This window comes from Ochotona princeps, chromosome 2 (genome assembly GCF_030435755.1).
Source record: "Ochotona princeps isolate mOchPri1 chromosome 2, mOchPri1.hap1, whole genome shotgun sequence".
Taxonomy (NCBI): domain Eukaryota; kingdom Metazoa; phylum Chordata; class Mammalia; order Lagomorpha; family Ochotonidae; genus Ochotona; species Ochotona princeps.
The window spans coordinates 100,624,005-100,644,510 of NC_080833.1; the positions used below are offsets into that span (position 1 = coordinate 100,624,005).

Below are 20,506 nucleotides of genomic sequence, written 5' to 3' on the forward strand. Positions count from 1 at the left end.
TCAACTCAAGAAAGTAAGCTGAGAAGTCTGTAAACTCTCAACAGACACTTCCTTCCAGACTGTCATTAGTTAGCTGATGAATTCATTCTAGTTAGCCAATGATTCTTTTCTGGCTGGAACTACATGACTATTGGTGAAAATGTTTTAAGACTGATTTTCACATTGCACCTCCAGTATCACTTACGAAGTGCTATGTGTGTTGCATCTTCTAGAGGGTAACCTCTTTTTGCAGAGTTGATGACACAGAATCCAATGGAAGACATCGACTGCTCTCTGCAATCAAACAGAAACACAAGAACTGTACTACAGACATTCGTAACACATACATAACAATACATAATTAGTTTCAAAATGTAGCTCAACTTCTTCCCCATCTCTTTAACAGATCTCTAGCAGTTACTCGAGCTGCATCATTTAATTATATTAACATATAACTTAATAATACTAAAATTTAAGTTATATTACTTTAGCTTAAAGGGAATAAAAAGGGAACAGATTAAAAATTTCAACTTAGCCAAATCTATCTGATTTATCTTAGTAAGCCTGTAAAGGTTATTAGTTCTATCACAGAGTTCTCCTAAATTATCAGTGTTCCTTTAAAACTGGGGCTGTTTAGGGATGGCACCACGGCCCAGTATGTTAAGCCTCTACCTGCAGTGCCAGCCTTTCATTTGAGCGGTCCTCTTTTCATCCAGCTTTCTGATAATGCGCTTGGGAAAGTAGCAGAATATGGTCTAAGTGCTTGGTCCCTGCAACTATATGGTAGACCTGGAAGAAGCTCCTGGCTCTTGGCTTCAGACCAGCTCAGCTCTGGTCACTGAGGCCATCTAAGGAGTGAAAAAACAAAACAACCTGGGGTGTACCTGGCTGTTGCAGCCATTTGTGAAATGAAACCAGAAACAGATTTCTCTGTGTCTCTCCCTCTCTTTCTATAATTCTATCTTCCAAACAAATATTTTTTAAAAGCTCACAAAACCGGGGCTTTTCACAATACATGGCATGATAAATTCAGGAAATGAGGAGACCGTACTTTGCCAGTTGAAGCACATTTCGATAGCAGCTGTACAGGGAGCTCTCAGCTGCTGTGCGATAGCGGCTCTTGTATTTAGGTCCCACTGTGTGAATAATGAACCGGGCAGCCAGATTAAATCCTTTTGTTAATTTGGCTTCACCTGTTCGGCAACCTGGTAACAACAGAACCATACATGGGACCAGAGAAAAGAGACAACAAATCAATGCATAAAACAAAGTATCAAGAATTTTGAGACTTCAGCTTAAAAGATGTATTGAACACAAGCATTTATCTGTTCCTTCTGCTCCAAATGATCGTGAAAGCAATACAACAGGAGTAAGTGTGGAGACAAACAGAATGGGAGTAAACTGGAAACAAATAAGCATCATCCAAATTCTAGAAGATAGAAAGTCAACGAACTAGTAATGACTGACATGCAGAGCACAGATCCTTAACTGCTTGCAGGAATGGGGTGACCAGAAGAAAGCAGGCTGATCCATCCTGAACAGCTGGTGAATTCTGACAGACTGCTTGGAATCAGATCCTGGGTCCACTAGGTTCCTGTGTGGTATTCCAGGCAGATGCCTGGTGTTGCCAGGCCTCAAAGTCCTGTTAAGTGTCATCTATTACTGTTGTTGTTTTTACTGGGGAACACTAGAAGGGGTCAGTAGCTGGAGGCCCACAGTACTTTCAAAGTCCATAAAGACAGTAGACTGCAGCAACCCCTCCCCTAACCTGTACAGCAAAGTGATGATTACTCCCTAGCGTAAGAGAGGACTTTCATTTTCTGAAGATGCTGAACTACAGAGTTTCTGAAATCCAGAACTTACAGCACTGCTGAAAAGGGGGGATTATGTTAACATTTTATACTCAACAGAGAAGGGACTAGACCTTTGCCCGTAACTAGCTTCTAAAAAAGACCCCACAGGCTTACAATCCTCAAGTTTCTTTCCAGATAATTAAGAGGCTCAAATCAAAGGACCTTCATTAAACAGGTCTCTAGCTCTATCATCTGCTTCCTGCAAGGTCTACAAAGCAACTATAACAGTTAGGTCTGCTAACTATTATGGACTCAATTCCTGAAATTCACATGTTGAAACCCAACCCCACAATGTGACGGTATTGGAAAGTGGGGACTAGGGGGAAACAAGGATGACAAGAGGTTGAGGGAATCCTCATGAAAGGCATTCAGATACTTGAAGGTTGGTATACTCCTCTGCAACATGAAGCTGCAACCAGGTGGCAGTTAGCATCCTAAAAGGGGGCACTAAAACCTGACCATGCTGACATCCTGATCTCCAACTTCCAGCCACCAGCACTGTGAAACAAAATTTTCTTTATCAGCAACCCAGTCCACAGTGCTATAGCAGTTTTAAAGGACTAAACTAAGACTCACAGAAAGAACTCTTCATTAGCATATCAGTTTCTCTCTCTTATAAATAAAACTATCATTTAAGAACCATCAGGAAGTAACAATAGCCTCTAGCAAAAACACAAAGGGAATAAAACAAATACTCAAGACAATGCAGAGAAGGAAATGAAAAGTGAAATAAAACAAAAATCTCAGGGGCCAGCATTTTGGGATGACAATGGTGGCATCCCTTATGGGCACTGGGTGGAGTCCTTGCTGCTTCACTGTTGATCCAATTCCCTGCTAACAGCTTGGGAAAAGCAGTGAAGATGGCTCAAGTGTTTGGCCCTGCCACTCACAGGACACGTGGATGAAGTTCCTGGTTCCAGGCTCCAGTCTTTGGCCAGGCCAAGTACTTGTCATTGCAGTCAACTGAGGAATGAAATAGTGAATGAAAGTTCTCTCTCTCCCTCCCTTTCTTAAAATAAGTAAAATCTCTTAAAATTTGTTAACACCATTCTTACAACTCTCACCGAGACATGCATATACTTCAAAACATTTATTGGGGAATGGAATTAACATGTTTATTTTAGGGCAGAAAATTTCTGAGAGCCAGGTAAATTACATTGTTCAAAAAGTCCACAGCAAATGTGCTATGACACTGTACATGGTTTTCAAGATTTCTGGCATTAAAATAAACTCATCTTGAATTCCATTTTCCATCAACATTCTAAAGTATGCTTGTTTAATACCTCTGAAACAAAATCAAAATGGTGTATAAATCTATACATATATATGTTGGATAGACAATACCACTGAGGTAACTGTTACAGATAAGTGAAAAAATATGACAGCAGAAATAAAAAAGTGCAATGAAAGGTCTAAGTTTAAGTTGAGAAAATTTCCCAGAACGTAAAAGATAGATAATAACAAAATTAAATAATAATTAACAAAAAAAAAAAAAATCAGAGGATTAAAAAAGGAAGTAAAACATCTAACATACTTTCAAGAGAACGAACAGAAAGGAAATTACTAAGGAACTAAAACAAGAAATTTCCCAGAACTGAAAGAAATGAGTTTTTAGATTCAATGCACCCATATACACCCAAACCACATAAAAGTACGTGTCTTCGAAATTTCAGAAGACCAGAAATAAAGATGAAATCATAATGCTTCCAGGAACAAATTAATAACAATAATCAAGAGAAAGAATACCATCAGACTTCCCAGTGGCAAACATCAAAATAGAAAACAATGCCTTTAAAATTCTAGAAGATGACTGTCAAATTCAAATTCTATTTCTAATTAGATATGAATGTAGAACTAAGATTTAGTAATTTTGTATCACATTCCCTTCTCAGAAACCTCCTGGTGGATGTACCCAGAAAGTTGAAGGCCTACAACAAAAAGATGTAAGACTTAGTGGCAGAGGAAGTAGTCCAATTCATTAAAGAGGAAAAAGGATTTAAACAGGATGTCCCAAGAGTTGTTTTTTTTTTAAGTTCCAGGGCAATAATGGAGCAGTGAACAGACAAAACAATCTAGAGAGGAAGCAGAGGGTAGAAGACACAGGTTAACAGGAAGAGCTTTACCATGAAAAAAGTGAAACTGAAAGATGAAGCATATGATCACACCGAGAGGAGGTTTATGGCTATACTTAAATGTGTGGGGTTGGGCCAGCAACCCATGTGAGTACAGGTTCGAGTCCCAGCTGCTCCCCTTCTGATCCAGTTCCCTGAAAATGAGCCTGGGAGTGTAGGGGAGGATGGCCCGGTACTAGGGACCCTGTCACTCACGTGGGAGACCCACAACAAACTCTTGGCTTTGACCTGGCCCAGACTTGGCTGTTGAGGTCATTTGGTGAGTATATCGGCACATGAAAGCCTTCTCTCCTGACCTTCACCCTACTCTGTAATGCTGTCTTTCAAATAAAAACCTAAATCTTCAAGACAAAAAAAAAGGGGGGGGCTGTTGATCAGTGATATGTGGAGAAGTTATTACAAACCCAAAAAAACAAATTAATAACCTAGAGAAAGGTTAGCAGGTGATATACCATGCTTCTGCCTAAGCTGCCAGCATTTTGTGTAAGTATTGGTTGATGCCCTGGCTGCTCCACTACTGATCCAACTTCCTGCTGGTGGCCTGGGAAGTCGGTAGATGGCCCAGGTGCTTGGGTCCCTGTACCTACATGGGAGACCCAGAGGAGGTTCCTGGTTCCTGGGTTTTGACCAGCTCAGCTCCAATCAGCAAGGCTATTTGAGGAGTGAACCAGCAGTTGGAAGATTTTTTTTTCTGTTTCTTTCCCACCCCTCTAATTTTGACTTTCAAGAAAAAAAAATACATTAAAAGGAATAACGTATATTGTATGTATCTGAGAAAGGGGAGGGCAGATGAAACAGTTTAATTTACCCCTTCTCCAGGGAAGACAACAAGTTTACAAAAATCAATAGTTTCAGCATATTATTGGAAAGCTGTAAGCACAAGCACAAACTGAGCCTCAAAAACCAGGCCAGAAAAATCACCATTTGAAAAAACTATTAAACAAATCCTTATTTTTGTAATTGGTAATTAAAAAGAATCATTTTCCATGCATGTCCAACAGAACTGTGTTCACAATAATCAACTATAACTCAAGAGTTAATGAGGAATTTCTTGTTCCGAGTAAACATTTTCAGAAAACAGAACATTATATTCTCAGTTAAAAGACTGAATCAAACACAGTGTCACGTGGTGTTAAAACATTAGGTGATCATGAGAGCAGCACCTGGACATCCAGAGTCTAAAATAAAACCAGAGATTAGTTTTCACCCAGAAGGGTAAAACTGTCTAACTGGAGAGATCGTACTACCATCACCCAAGCAAGTCATCATCAACCTAGCCAACTTGAACAGCCCAATGCAAGTCAATCATATTTTATAGTTCTTCACTTACGATTAAACATACAATACAGTATTACCTGTAAGTGACATGTTTTAGTCAAAACGATTCCACTAGGTTATAAGAAATAGAAATTAAATGGCAACTCAAGTAAATCAGACCAATCTAGAAGTCAGAACATCTTGGAAAATAATGAGCTACTTCATCGAAGTCACCACCATAAAAAAGGGACTGCTGCGTACTTAAAACCACACATACAAATTAAGAGACATAACAGTAAGGTGAAGTGTGTAGTCCTGGACTGGATACAGGCTAAGATACAATAAGCTACAAAGTATACTTTAGCTACAAAGTATAGTTCTGAGCCAAGTGGAAGCTGTGAACATAGTTTGGGTATTAGATACAATTTCTGAAATTAAAAGAAGGAATTTATTTGCTGAAAAAGGCAGAATGCAAAAAAGGACATATGCACAACTTTCTTGCTTTGAGAATAGTAACCATATGATTATTTCACTTTTGGTGATAAAAGCTATCAAAATGAGTGTGTGTGTGCGTGTGTGTCTGTATCTCTATTCACACAGAGACACAGGAGAATACACATTAGAATGCTAAAATTGTGGGCCTGGCACGGTAACCTGGTGGCTAAATCCTCAGCCTTACACCAACCAGAATCCCATAAGGGCACCAGTGGTGTCCCGGCTGCTCCACTTTCCTTCCAGCTTCCTGCCTGTGTCTTGGGAAAGAGGTGGAGGATGGTCCAAAGTCTTAGGACCCTGCACCCATGTGGGAGACCTGGAAGAACCTTCTGGATTGGCTCAGCTCTGGCAGTTGAGGCTACCTGGAGAATGAAACAGTGGAAGAGAGGTTTCTGTCTCTGTTATCTCGTTCTCTCTGTAATCTGCCTTTCCAATAAAAAAAAAAAATAAATATTTAAAAAAATTAAGATTGTATCCTAGAAATGTTAGGCATTTACTCACACTCTGTGTAAGTGTATGCTTTCTATAATTTATATTTCCATAGCTAGAAAATTATCTAAAATAAATAATATAAATATATTTGTTCCAGCTCCCTATAAGGTGCCTGGGACAGAAGACGCCCACCTTGGACCCTGCAGCCCAGCGAGAGAACTAGAGAGTGAAAGATTTCTCTTCCTTTTTGTAATTCTGCCTTTCAAAAAAATAAATCTGCTGTTTAAAAAAAGAGAAATGGAATGAGGATACAATGGTATTTTGCTGAGACACTTGTCAAGCTTTCCTGTCTTGAACATGGATAATTATGTTTTGAACTTCTTGTAAATCTTTTACATTCATCTACATTAATTCCTTCATCTTTCAGTAAATACTTCAAATAGTCCAGATATTTCCTATAACCTCTACCATTTTAGTATCACCTAGATATCACTAAGTCACACTATGTAATTATTCATGAGGTTGTTAATAAACTGTAAGAAAGGGAGCAGGACTAGGTTCTCAATCCTTCAGGACATTATTTCTTCCTATGGGCCAGGAATTGACACAGAAATTATTGCCACTCCCATTTTAAAAGCAAAGAAACTTGGACACAGAGATGAAGCAATTGAACTTTAGTCAAACAGTAAGTAGCAGAGAGTGTGAGACTCACACTCTTGTAGGATTAAATAAAGGTTTTATTTATATCTTTATATTAAACTGTCTTTTTAAAATATTATTTATAATTCTAGAGTATATGTGAAAATTTACACACACATGCACATCACAGAGAACCTTTCCAGATCAACTTCTCTATCATTTTAGCAAAGAATCCTTAGCACTTAATAATTCGTGCCTTTTTCTCACGAAGCTTAATTAAGAATTTTTCCCTCTGTCCTTTCAGGCAAAATGCGGATGTTTTTAACAGGTGATACAGCCGTTCTCTTTCTCCCTCCTCTTCCTTAGATCCAGCATTAGAAGTATTCCTGTTCAGATTCTAATATTTATTGAAGCAGAGAACAGCTGTCACTGTTAAGACAGTAAAAGCCAAAGAAAGTAAGATTTTACACAGGTGATATTTGCTGTTTACATTCTAAGAAACATTACTATACTTCCTACATTTAATAAATTTGGATTCATACATTTTATATTGAATTCAAGTAACAACAAAGGGCTTCTATGGTTGGTAACTTAAAATAAATGTTGATTCAAAAGCAAATTCTGAACCAATTTGTTTTAATCCCTGTTTAAAGAAACATTCACAGGAGTATTCTGATAAAAATAAATAATAGCAAATACAAACTAACTGAGAATATATTTACTCTTGCAATCAATTATGGCTTTAATTATAAGTCAGTTTTCATTTCAGAAGTGTAATATGTTTACTGCTGAGGGTATGTAAGAAATCCTTCCTCAACATCAAGTCATATTAAGCTTTTCAGTTTCAGATTTATTCCAGAAACACAATGTATATGGATGAAAATAATACAAAAGACCTATTCTGCTGGGACAACTGTCATTTTAAAATTTGGGAAGCAGACAAAGAGTTTTACCGATTACTAAAATCTCAGGGCTCAGCTTTTAACCTCAGACGAAGTTTCTTTGGGGATCCTCCCAATTGAACTGCTGGACTCAGAACCCTAATCTTGAAGAGAATTGCAGGTTCATGGTCTGACTGTAGAGTGCTTGTGTCAAAGCTGAGCCACCTCCGTGGCTCAAAGAGCGCACTGGACAGCATATCCAGGTGCACATGGAGGATATGGCAGTACCTTGCAGCCTGCAGAGGACACCTGGTACCAGAACAGAGGACAGAACAAATTGATCAACTACCCCAGCCATGTATTGGCAGTGAAAATCTGGACAAGTGGAGATGCTAAGGTGGACTATGTCAGCCAGTGGATTCTGAAGAGATTTCATGTGGTTGGAATGATGAGATTGGCAGCAATTCAGAACAGCTGAACTACTGAAACCACTTGAGTAGGAACCTCGCAGCATGCCCCACGTCAGGGACCCCAACCATGGGGGATGGTTGGAAGAGTGGGTGTGACTTCTCCCTTTGTCTCTCCTCTTCTCCCAGATACAGGAAGGAAAACAGAGAATGTAGAAACAATGGTCTCACCAAGTTTGTTATAGCCCTTGACCCTTTGAGCCCTAATCAACATGTAAAGATCATCAAAATTAAAAAAATAATAATAAAAATAAAAAACCCCACAAGTTTCAAAGGCTTTTTAAAATTTAGTTTCAGGATCAGCGCTGTAGTAAGTGGATGAAGCTGATATGTGTTGATATGTGGTTACCAGTTCATGTCCCAACTGCTCTATTTCCAATCCACTTCCCCACGAATGCGGCTGGGATAGCAACATAAGATGGCCCCAGTGTTAGCGCCCCTTACACACATGTGGGAGATCTGGAAAAGTCTCTAGGGTCTTGGCTTTGGGCTGGCACAAACCTGGCCACTGTGACCATCTGGGGAGTGACCCAGTGGATATAAGATTTCTCACTCTTTGTGTCTCTCCCTCTCTCACTTTTTATTTGGCATTTAAGAAAAATACATTTAAAAATAGTTTTAACAAAAGAAAAAGTAGCCCTCTACATAACTTTATCAGTTAAATGCAAAATAGGCTTTTTCAAAGTAAAGGACATTAACAGTTTCCCAACCAACAATTTACTATGAAAATTTTACTCACCTTTAAGTTTCTGAAGGTCCTCCTTCAAATCAGGCCCTGCAAGCATGAAGATACTTTCTGAAACAGGATTCTTGTCTGTGAGACTTTCATTGCTGGTATTCACAATGGCTGTACAGTTCAGTAACGCCACATCTCCTTTCCTGACGGGAAATAAAGGGAAAGTATGCAAAACAGGAGATAAGAAACCTAATTCCCAATTCTGACAAGCTCTCTGTTGCTATCCCCTGTATAACACTGATTTTAACAACTCACAGACTAACAATAGGAGAAAAGGAATTTCTGAATCAAAAAACTAAAGATCTTCAACGCATCTTTAATACAACTGCCAATAACCCCGAAAGGCACAAAACCATAATGTCACACTCTGGCTTCTAACCTAGATCTCATTGTAACAAATGCTTATAGTTGAAAGAAGCTGTTTTCTAGCAACCTTATTTACAACAGCTGAAAATAAGAAATAACCCAAATGTCTACCAACTAAAAAACTAATAAATGTTGTATATCGGCATAACTGAATATTATTCAGCAATAAAAAGAAATTAAGTATTGATCTGTACTACGCTTTGAATATTCCTTATCTGGATTGCTCAAGCCGAGAAAAGTTTTACATTTAGAAGGCTTTCTGATTTGGGGATGCCTGCATTGACCTTACTGAAATGTGAAATTTGCATTTCACATCTTCAGATTAGGACCCCCAATCTGTAAAATGTGAATCAACCCTGAAAGTATTATGTTGCAAAAACCACACATTTTATCGCATGGATTCCAGTTATACGAAATGTTGAGGACAGGAATTTTACAAAGCAGATTAGTGGTTGCTTAGAGCTGGTAATTGCAGGGAAGTGAGAATTGCCTGCAAATATGTCCAGGGCTTTGGACTCGTGAACTATTTTAAAACTGCCTGTGGCAATTGTGCATCTCTATGACCATCTCAAAAAACCACTGGATCTTGTAATTTTATTATACAGTTTGCAATTTCTAAATAAAGCCATTTTTTTTTGCAAAAACAATGAACTCCTACTGTTACAAATAATAACACACATGAACTTACAAATAATTACACTGAATGGAGCAAGATGCAAAAAATATACATGCTTCCATTTTTGCAAAACTCTAAATAAAAAAATCCCAACTAATCTCCAATGGCAGGAAGATCAATGGTTACTTGAGACATAGAGGCAGGATTACAAAAAAACAAAACAAAACAAAACAAAACAAAACAAAACAAAACCCAGACCCTGGGAGGTAATGAATATACTCCCTATGCTGATTGTGATATGGATACATGTTGTGTGTACAGCCCTGTCATGTCTTGCACTTCAAATATGTGCAGCTTATTGTGAGTTGTTACACCTAATTAACCTGCAAATGTATGTGTAAAGCAATATTTCAGCAATGATAAGGTCAACAAAAAGGCTTTAGGAAAAAAAAAATCACAAAAAAAATCATATAATCAAAACAGTGATATAATAAGAAATTACCATAGAACTACTTTCCCATTGATATCTTTATTATAGAGAAAAGGTGATCTAGTAGTGTCCTCTGGAAATGTTTGAGCTGTAGTATCAGAAGAATTTAATTCATCTTCACACAAGTCACCCCAGCTGAGTAGTGTATCCACATCCACAAACTGGGAAGGTGCACCCAAGGGATCCATGGAATGGGAATGTGTCTTATTTTTTCTCAAATTCCTCAGCCACTCAAAATTCACTGGAGACTTTATCTAAGGAGGGAAAGAAAAAAAAAGAATACTTTTAACAGAAAGCACAAATATTACTTTAATTCTTCTCAAGGCAAACATAAAAGTCTACTATGAAATTCTCCCATAGTATATTATGTGTATAGTCACTGAAGTAGTTCATTAAGAACAATGGACAATAAAGACTTGCTACAGCTTTTTTACAGCAGGGATAAAGGGGAATTATTTAAGCACAATTCTTTTCAAGAGCGAGCCATTAAAATAATCACATGCCCCATGAACTCTACTTCCCTGAAATAGGACATTCACTGAATGTCAGTGAATATTCACTGAATGTCTACTACAAGTAATTGAAGAGTTAGATGTTGTAAGAGATACAAAGAATAACCATGAGTTCAGTCTAATGTGAAAGATATACCGAGCTAAGATAAAATGAGAAGCAAGAACATTTACTGCTACCAAGTAATGAGAGCTTATAAAGATTTCTAAGAAGCAAAGGAGTGTCAGCACACTGACTCAACCAGCTACTCCTCTGCCTGAAGCACCGGCATCTCATATGGACATTGATTCTAGTCCCAGCTGCTCCACTTCTGATAGAGTTCCCTTCTTAGGGCCGGGGAAAGTCATAGAGGATGGCTCAAGGCCAAGGCTTGGGCCACTGCACGCATGTGGGAGACCAGGAAGAAGCTTCTGGCACCAGGCTTTGAATTATCTCAGCGCCAGCTGCTAACAGCCATTTGGGGAAATGAACCAGCATATGGAAGGTCTTTCTCTGACTCTCCTTCTCTGTAAATCTGCTCTTGACATAAAAATAAATTCATCTTTTTTTCAATTTTAAAACAGCAGCAAAAGAGATGGAGGCGATTCAGATTTAAGAGTCAACAAGTAAAACAAAAAATGAATGGGATTTGACAACCGATAAAATACATGCATGAAGCAGTGGTAGGTGGATGGTTATAGTGTAATATACAAATTAGAGAGGAGGGTGATAGGAGGAAGACATAATGAGTGAAAGTACAGAAAGATTATGGGAAATACTACTAGAAAAAAGAACATTCAGTTTGCCAGCAAGTAAAATTTCTTATATCAGTGAAACATTTCATTCCTCCAGTATATCTGCAAGCAGTTAGGATGGGACCCAATGTGATGGTTCAATGGCTAAATCCTTACTTTGCTCCACTTCCCATCTAGCTCCCTGTTTGTGGCATGGGAAAGCAGTGGAGGATGGCCAAAATCTAGGGACCCTACACCCACTTGGGAGACCTGGAGGAAGCTTTGGATTGGTTCACTCTAGTCATTATGGCTGCTTGGGGAGTGAGTTAGCAAATGGAAAATCTTTCTCTCTGTAGATCTGCCTTTCCAATAAGAATGCTTTTTTTTTTTTTTTAAAGCATCCAGGATGTGTTAAGTATTAGCAGCTACAAGGTTAAGTACTAGGTACTGGGGATAATCTGCTGAGTAAGGACAGAGCAATCCTCCGCACTTAGGGAACCTATTCTTTCACAGATAAGAGAACAAGGAATAGGCAAGAGGGCATCTAACAGAATGCCTAGAGAAGATACATCAGAGCAGTAAAGAGGGAGAATTTGGTTAAACTTGTTTAGAACATGTTTAGTTCTACCAGGTACAAGACATATGAAGAACAAACACCAAAAGGCCATAAAGGAGCTTGGTATATTCCAAGGACAGAGATGTCAGCAGAATGAGCTAGGCAATCAGTGGCAGGCGATGAAGCTGGCAAGAAAGGAGAAGACCACACAAAACAGTCTGTAAGCCATGAGTTTTTATTCTAAATATTAGGACAAACTATTAAAAGACCTTCATCAAGTTCATGACTAACACTAACAATTCATATTTGAAAAAAGATTACTCTGGCTACAACAAAACAGAGATGGAGAGAACTGAAGCAATAGAAAACAAACTGCAATAAATATAAAATAAATTAATTTGGAATCTTATAATAAACATTAAATTTAATTCAGTATCAAGGTAGTTTCAGTTGAAAAAAAAATTACGCTAATTTTACCTAGAAACTAATGTTCAGGGCATTTGGCACTACCCTGCTCTGAACACTGGTAATTTCAGGTACACTAATGTTTAGTGCATCGAATTGGTCTTTGAAGTTGGAGGCAACAATGTGTTTTGTTGATCTGTTCACAACACAAGTGTTCAGACTTGAACAGGATACAGAGGACAAATGTAGACAACATTCATTTATCAGGGTTAAAATGGTCTAGCTCAAAGGAATGATGCTTAATACCAGAAGGCCAAGTTTGGATCCATGACTATACCACCTAGGAAGAAAGTATGTCACCCTTTAACTATCTTTATTTCTAGAATAAGGGTGATTAACTCCAGGGTTAGTGTGAGGATTAAATGAGATTAACCATCTCAAAGCTGGATAATCCACCTGGGTTAGAAGAGATAGGTACACTAAGAATGCAATTTTTAGGGCTGGAGCAATGGCATAGCAGGCTAATTTTCCAGCAGCAGTGGAGAACTGGTTCCACATGGGCACTGGTTCATTTCCTGGCTGTTCCATTTCCAATTGAGTTTCCTGCTTATAGACTTGCAAGGCTACTGAAGCAGAGTATGGCTCAAGTTCTTGCACCCCTGTACTCATTCAGGAAATACAAAAGCTCCTGGCTCCTGGCTTCAGATCAGCAAAGTTCTGGCCTTTGTGGCCATTTGGTGATTAAACCAGTGTATGGGAGACGTCTCTATAACATCTGCCTTTCAAATAAAAAAATCTTCTTTTCTTTTAAATGTCACTTTCTCAGAGTCAGTGTGAAAGGTGCCTGCACCACTGTTGAGATGAGGCTATGTTTTCATTTGCTAGAGCTCAGAGTTGAAGACCAAGCAACAATAACAACAAAAACACAAACTGTTGAAATAGGATATACTCTTGGATATTTCAGTGTCATAACTTTCCCCACAATCATCTGTTAATCTTTAAGACTGATTTAACCCAACACTGATTCTGTTCCAGCATCACTCAAATTTTCCTGTATGAAGCTAAAACACATGTATATGTATACATATGTGTGTATATGTATATATAAAAATTATATCTGCATCCTCCGTCAACACCACTCAGCAAGTGTCTTCATCACCAATTGCTGACACTGCTGTTCCACACAGCATCTGTGGTGGTCTCTAAGACATTCTTCAAAGGTACCTGCCTCTTGGAATTTATATCCTTATGTAATTTTTCTCTCACAACTGAAGTGGACTAGATTCTAACCAATAGAACAGAGAAGAGAAGGCAGAGTGTGGCTTTCAATGATGAGTCATAAACATATTTTATCCTTTCCCTTGTTTATTGTGCACTGCTCAATCTAGGATAGCTCCCATGACCTGGGGACGTTTAAGAATGTCTCTTGACCCGTGTTCAGGCCTCTGGGGAAGGAATTGAGGGTTGTCAGCAAAAACCACTGAGCATGTCAATGAATCACTTTGGAAGTTGATCCGCCAGCCTCAAATGGGCTTACAGTGATGTCAGCCTTAGCTGGTATCTCCACTGTAGCCTTATGAGACATCCTGAACCACAGTCATAGAACTACGTAACTTCTGAATTCTCGATCCACAGAAATTGTGAGACAACAATGTATATTTGCCTACTAAGTTCAAAACATTCATTCATTCAAGTTCTGTTAGCTGTTGAGTCTCTGTCTAGCAGGAGAGACAGAGCCAACACAATCATAGAAACAAATAGCTAAAATCTGTGATGAGTGTGTTCTAAGAAGCATAAGCAGTCTACATTGAGGAAGACAATGTCTCTTCCAGAAAGTGAGAGCTAAAAAAAAAAAAAAACAAGAAAAACCCCAAACTAAAAAATCAGCAGTGGAGTTGCACAGAGAGTACAAAGGGTAAATCTGGGGGTTTCAAGTAGCAAAGAGCCAAAACCACTGAAGGAACCAGGAGAACATGGTGGCAGGGACAGTGAATTACAGTGTACCAGAGAGAAGAGAGAAAGAGAGAGAGACCGTGAGATCTTCCATCTGCTGGTTCACTTCCCTGATGGCCTCAACAGCCTGGGCTGAACCAGGTCAAAGCAAAGAACTAGACACTCCATTTGGGTCACACATAGGTGGCAGGGGCCCTGGTACTTGGATAAGTTTATTGTATATTCCCAGGTACGTGAGCAGGGAGTTGGATTGGAAGCAAAATAGCCAAGCCTCAAAATCCACTGTGATATGGGATGTTGGTGTCATAGCTTAACTCATTGCACCACAATGATTGCCTCCTAAGTGAAAACATTTCTTTTCTTTTGAAGATTTATTTATTTTTATTGGAAAAGCAGATACACAGAGAGGAGGAGAGACAGAGAGGAGGAGAGACAGAGAGCAGGAGAGACAGAGAGCAGGAGAGACAGAGAGGAAGATCTTCTGTCCAATCGTCCACTCCCCAAGCGGCTGTAATGGCTGGAGCTGAGCCATTCCGAAGTCAGGAACCAGGAGCTGCTTCCTCCAGTTCTCCCACACGCGTGCAGGGTCCCAAGGCTTCGGGCCATGCCCGACTGCATTCCCAGGCCACAAGCAGGGAGCTGGATGGGAAGTGGAGCTCCCGGGAGACGAATCGGTGCCCATATGGGAACGTGATGCATTCAAGGTGAGGACTTTAACCACTACGCTGTTGCGCCGGACCCATGAAAACATTTCTTAAAAAAGACACTGGATGTTAAATGAGCCATAAGTAATGACCACAGCTGTTACTGTAGGGTAGAGGTTAATGGCATTTTACAAAAGGTGTTACAGTAGTTAACAAAGGTTGACTATTTTGCAGATTCAGCTCCAAACAGAAATCAACTTGACACTAAAGACTAAAAGATTAATTTCATTTTTGATTAACAATCACTACACAGGAATTTTTGTGGATTGCAGTGTAATATTTCAACAAACATATACAGTATAAACTGACCAATACAGTCAATTAGCATTTCTATTTTCTTACTCCAAAACAGAATTAAGCCTCTCTGTCTCCTGCTCACACTCTCCTTTGTTCTTAAAACAAATGGAGCATCAAAACCACAGCAGGCCTAGAAAACTAAAAGCTGACTGCACAGGAAATAGTGGTTCTCAGCCATCCTGAGGTCACAGGCCACTTTGTGGAAGGCCCTTCTTATCACCCCAAAATGTGTGTCCCTGAACTCAGCAAGTACAGATCTACAAATACATGTGTGAAAGTCCCCAGATTCAAATTAACAATCCCAGTGACTCTGAGCAGGAGTCCTTAATGAAGGAGGAGGCAGGAAGAGGCTGCACAATCTTCCGCCACAGTCAGCTATTTGGACAGCACTGCCACACAGCCAGACTTTATACTGAAAATCAACTCATCAGTTCTGCACTTTGAACAGGCTCAGAAGCTAACAGGAAACCTCACTGAAAAAGGCTCCTGAAACAAGACAGCAACATTCCAGGGCCAAAAGGTCTACACGGAATAAACAGAACATTCTAGAGTGATCAGATCTACCTCTTTGCCTGCCCCATCCTCTCATCTTAGTGGAAAAGAACTAAAATACAAAGAAAATTCATGAAGTATCCTTTACAATTCAAACAATATGACACAGCAGCTATTACACTGCATTTTTTATATTCTGTCTGAAGTTCTTCTAGTATTGTTTTATATGAATAGCTGCATTGGATGGACAGATTTGACTGTACTGTTCAAGACTGGGCACGTGAGGCATACTGTTCACAATCTCAGAAATCTTTTTTCTTTTCCGGGTTAAAAAGAGAACGATATCACTTAAAAGAAAAAAATGAGAACTTTTGAACTTTTGATCTGATTACTTAGGCTTCAAAAGGCTTACACTGATTGGACAACCTGGGTAAAAGTACAAAGAGAGATGGTCTACACACACCACTTCCATTTCTACTTTGCTACCATTTTTTCTTTTTAAAAAACACATTATAGGGCTCGGCGGCGTGGCCTAGCGGCTAAAGTCCTCGCCATGAACGCGCCCGGGATCCCATATGGGCGCTGGTTCTAGTCCTGGCAGCTCCACTTCCCATCCAGCTCCCTGCTTGTGGCCTGGGAAAGCGGCTGAAGACGGCCCAAAGCCTTGGGACCCTGAACCCGTGTGGGAGACCTGGAAGAGGTTCCTGGTTCCCGGCTTCAGATCGGCTTGGCACCGGCCGTTGGGGTTACTTGGGGAGTGAATCATCGGACGGAAGATCTTCCTCTTTCTCTCCTCCTCTGTGTATATCTGACTTTCTAATAAAAATAAATAAATCTTAAAAAAAAATTATAGGGTCTCTCTCTTTTTTTTTGTACATTAGAGTATCTTTGCATCCTACCTCCATCCCAATACTAAACTCACTATAATAAAGATGATCATTTTTACAAATAAAATCATGCCAACTGAAAAGTCGCTCACTGGGAAAACTATGCCAACATGAAATATGGTACAAGAAATTGGCTAAGCCCAGTCTGAGACCATCCAGGTCTTCTGAGGTCTTGGCCACACCTTCAGGTGGGCGGCACCAGCATTGCCCACCCATTTCCTAATTAATTAAGAGACCACCAATGGGGAACATCTTACCTGTAGGTTCCCCGCCCAACAAGGAGGGGTCAAAGAAGGCTTAAAATCCCAAGACCCTACCTCAAACCTTTGGTGTCTCTCTCTCTCCCTCCCCTTTCGAGAGGCACCCCACCTCCCGGCTCTTCTGAGGTGCTTTCCCTTCCTTGCTCACCTGGTCCCTTCGCAAATAAACTTTTCTGTTTGCAACAGATTCCCGGCTTTTTATTTCTATACTAAGCTGAGGAAAGAACCCACCGGGCATTTCTGGTAACACAGTCAACGTCCCAAACATTCCCAAACACCCAAAGCCCATGTCCTCTAAGTGATTAGCAATCCCATCTTCATAAACTGTTATTTTCATTTGTAAATATAGCACATTACAATGTAACTTCACTAAGAAAGTATGTGATATCCTTGATACAGTGAACATGATGTCTTGTGAGATGTTGCTAACATTCAGTGACAGCTGCCCTGATACCCACGTTTGCTGAAATTCTTCTTACCATCTATGGAGTCCCTTGCCATAATATTTAATAATGCTAAGACAACTTTTTAAACAAAGGCAGAATCATGACTCATCCATATATAATAATGAACACGTGTTCAACATTTTATAACTCAAAAGGAAACAAGGCAGATGGTGAATAAAGACTAGATGTCTTAACAGATTAGAAGTATTGAGGTTTGTAAAATGCGGCGAAGCATCCATTCACTCACTAAGAGGGGAGAACCTCGACCTCTACAGGCAAAATTGATTTAGTATCCAGTCACCTCTCCTAGCTTCCCTTGCAATCAGATAACCCAAGAGGTGTCATTTAGAAGGAATCTGAACAATGCGGTTTTCCAGTAAAGCACGTAAGCTGACCTTACACACCCACCCACCCACCCAGAGGCTCCTTGAAATAATCTGTTGCCACAGTTTCTTCTCATTCATTCTATTCACTGTAATCTTATTCCCAAACATCGGGGAGCAACAGCTACTCACAGTTCGGTCACGTGCATTTTACTACTGCAATTAAACTCAAGAAACCTCTCAACCAAATCAGGTAACGCAGACAAAAAGTCCAAATTCTAGGCTGGCGTGCGTCTTTATGTCACTCCTGACACTTCTTGCTACACAGTGCAAGAGAACAAGCGGGCAGGTCTTCCAAGACAGAAAAAAAAAGAAAAAGCGAATTGGCACCCGGCAGTAGATCACCCTAAGACTCGGTCAGAGCACAAGGAGTAGGCTCTGGTCACTTCTCCCTCCAGCGGCCGCAGGGCGGAAACACAAAAGCCTGGCCAATGTCACCCGAGGGACTGCGGGAAGTCTGACAACTCAGCATCCTGGGCTCGGGCGTCCTCCCCTCCCGGCTCGCGGCGGCTGTCCGCTCGCGGAGCGCCCCTGGACTCGGCTGGGAGGCTGCCCCGCACAGGGCTCCCGGCCGCCCCGCTTCCCCGGCAGCCCAGGCTCCCGAGCCCCCTCACACCCTCGTGCCTAGTCAGCCTCTACCCTGTCTCGTCCAGGCGACCCGGCGTCCCCGACACGCCTCGCGCCAAGAACGCCCCCGACGCTCCGGGAAGCCGCGCCAGGTTCCTTCTCTCCTTCTCCCTCAGAGACCGCAGCACCGATCCCGCCTGCCCGGGTCGAGCCCCCCGCGACTCCCGCCGCAACCCGGGGCCCGCCCCGCCCGGCCCCGCCTCCCCGCTTCTCTCACAGAACTCTGGCGGTCCCATCCGGGCGGCGGCGGGGCCGGGTTACGCTGCTCTTCGAGGGCGGCCGAATGACATTTCGGGACAAGCCCTCAGCAGGAGCGCCGCGGCGAACGCCACTCACTCGGTCCGTGGAGGTTAGAATGACCAGCTGCAAACGCTCTGCGCTTCCGCTCCCAGGCCGTGCGAACCAATCACAGCCCGCTCCCTCCGTCACTTCCTTTTCGAAGGCAAAGGGAACGCCGGGCGGAAGAGGCTCCTGGGGCGGACCCGGAAGAGGCAGGCCCGGGTGGTAGGCGTGCGCCGCGTTCGCCTGGAGCCTCGTGGAGGCATCGGTGCATGCAGTGGAGCTTCTCTGTTGCTGCTGCTGGCGGTTCCTGCGCTAGGGGGATTTGGCGGAAGCTGGCCGGGGCCTTCGTGGTGTCAGCAGAGGCCCAGGCGAGGGTAAGTTGTGGCCGAGATGAGCTGGGGGATGGGGGCGTCCCAGCAGGCGCGGCCGTCTATAGGTGACTATGCCGCGGATGCAAGGGCCGCCGTGTGCCTCCGGGGTTGCGCGTGCCGGGGACAGCCGGGCCGCCCCAGCAGTGGGCTGCGTGCACGGAAGGTGTCGAGCCAGCTGGAGTTGGGCCGAATCGGAGGCACGTGGGCCTGGGGATGATGCCGATGGAAACAGGTGTCTGAAGATGCGCGGCGTTCTAGATGGGAGAAGGAGGGTGAGGAAGGCCGGGTCGCAGGGCGAGGAAGCACGGGCAGGATGAGTTATTGGAAAGAGGCAAGCGAGTTAGCTCTTTCAATGGCTGTAGGGTAGGGACAAATGCGTCTGAAAGGATCTCTCCGATAAGTGTGACTTTTAAATGGAATGAGGGAAGAATCTGGGAGGCGGAGGGGCAGGGTGGAAAACTAGCGCATCCAGCCAGCGGTGAGTGATGTCCTGGGAGAGCAGGGTCCAGATGGGGTTGAGTGGCACAAGAAAGGAGGGAGGCAGCTTAGCACAGTGATTAAAAACACCGATTTCAGAGTCAGAAGAGCTGCACTGGCATCTGGTTTTGGTGCCGAATGACGTCAGGCTAGCTGTTTAACCTCTCTGTGTCTAGGCTCCGTGTCTGTAAAAGACACAAAAATCGCAGTCTCCTTTGTGGAATTGTTGCGGTGAAACTTTTTCACTCAGGTTTCAAATGTGGTCTTGGAAACAAGACCAGCAGTAGTATCCCTTGTGAGGACTTGTGAGAAATGAGCCCTAATGAATGAGAAACAGGTGTGCAATGGGACAAAGTGGGCCCTAGCCCTCCTTTCCTGAGGCCTCCAGGACGTTGGGTCTATGCGTGTGTGTAACCGCTATCCTAGAAGGCAAGTGCTGTGGGTGCCAGGATTTTCTGATTCAATGCCATATATCTAGTGTTTACAATTAATTAGTCTAATTCACTTTAAGTATATTCAGTTGCAAGCCACCAGTGTTGATGTAACATTTTGATGGTGAGTGGAATTGGGTACCAGTTAACAGTGCATTAAGGCTGTAATGTTTGGTGCCTACGAAATCAGCATGGCATTGTGAGCAGTTTAAAACTGGTGGAATTGCTTGTTTGGTTATCAAAAAATAACAAATGTAGACTTTCAGTGTTTTTTTTTTTTATGCTAGTTATTTAGCGTTAACAAATACTAGGAAGTTACAAGTTACATACTTGTAGCCACAAGATAGTAGTTTGCTACTCTGTCAGAAC

The 20,506-nt window shown here is 41.6% G+C and overlaps 2 protein-coding genes across 4 annotated transcripts in view; one reads left to right on the forward strand and one right to left on the reverse strand.

Annotated features, from left to right (window-relative positions):
* GDAP2 (ganglioside induced differentiation associated protein 2) overlaps positions 1-18,944 on the reverse strand; it is a 58,868-nt gene extending 39,924 nt beyond the window's left edge. For 2 of the 3 annotated variants that reach the window (XM_058660117.1, XM_004581865.4), the window contains exons 1-5: positions 18,794-18,943; positions 10,356-10,597; positions 8,875-9,014; positions 1,031-1,184; positions 185-273 (exon numbers count right to left, since the gene is read on the reverse strand). In XM_058660117.1, coding sequence (XP_058516100.1) covers positions 185-273; positions 1,031-1,184; positions 8,875-9,014; positions 10,356-10,531 — 559 coding nt within the window. In that variant the 5' untranslated portion in view covers positions 10,532-10,597; positions 18,794-18,943. Of the gene's footprint in view, positions 1-184; positions 274-1,030; positions 1,185-8,874; positions 9,015-10,355; positions 10,598-18,793 lie in introns of all 3 variants that reach the window. The other variant, XM_058660116.1, reaches the window with a different exon arrangement.
* Positions 18,945-19,083: 139 nt separating this feature from the next.
* Positions 19,084-20,506, forward strand: part of WDR3 (WD repeat domain 3) — a 28,059-nt gene continuing 26,636 nt past the window's right edge. The window contains exon 1 of the mRNA XM_004581864.3: positions 19,084-19,232. The gene's annotated coding sequence lies outside the window, so the exon portion shown is untranslated. The remainder of the gene's footprint in view (positions 19,233-20,506) is intronic.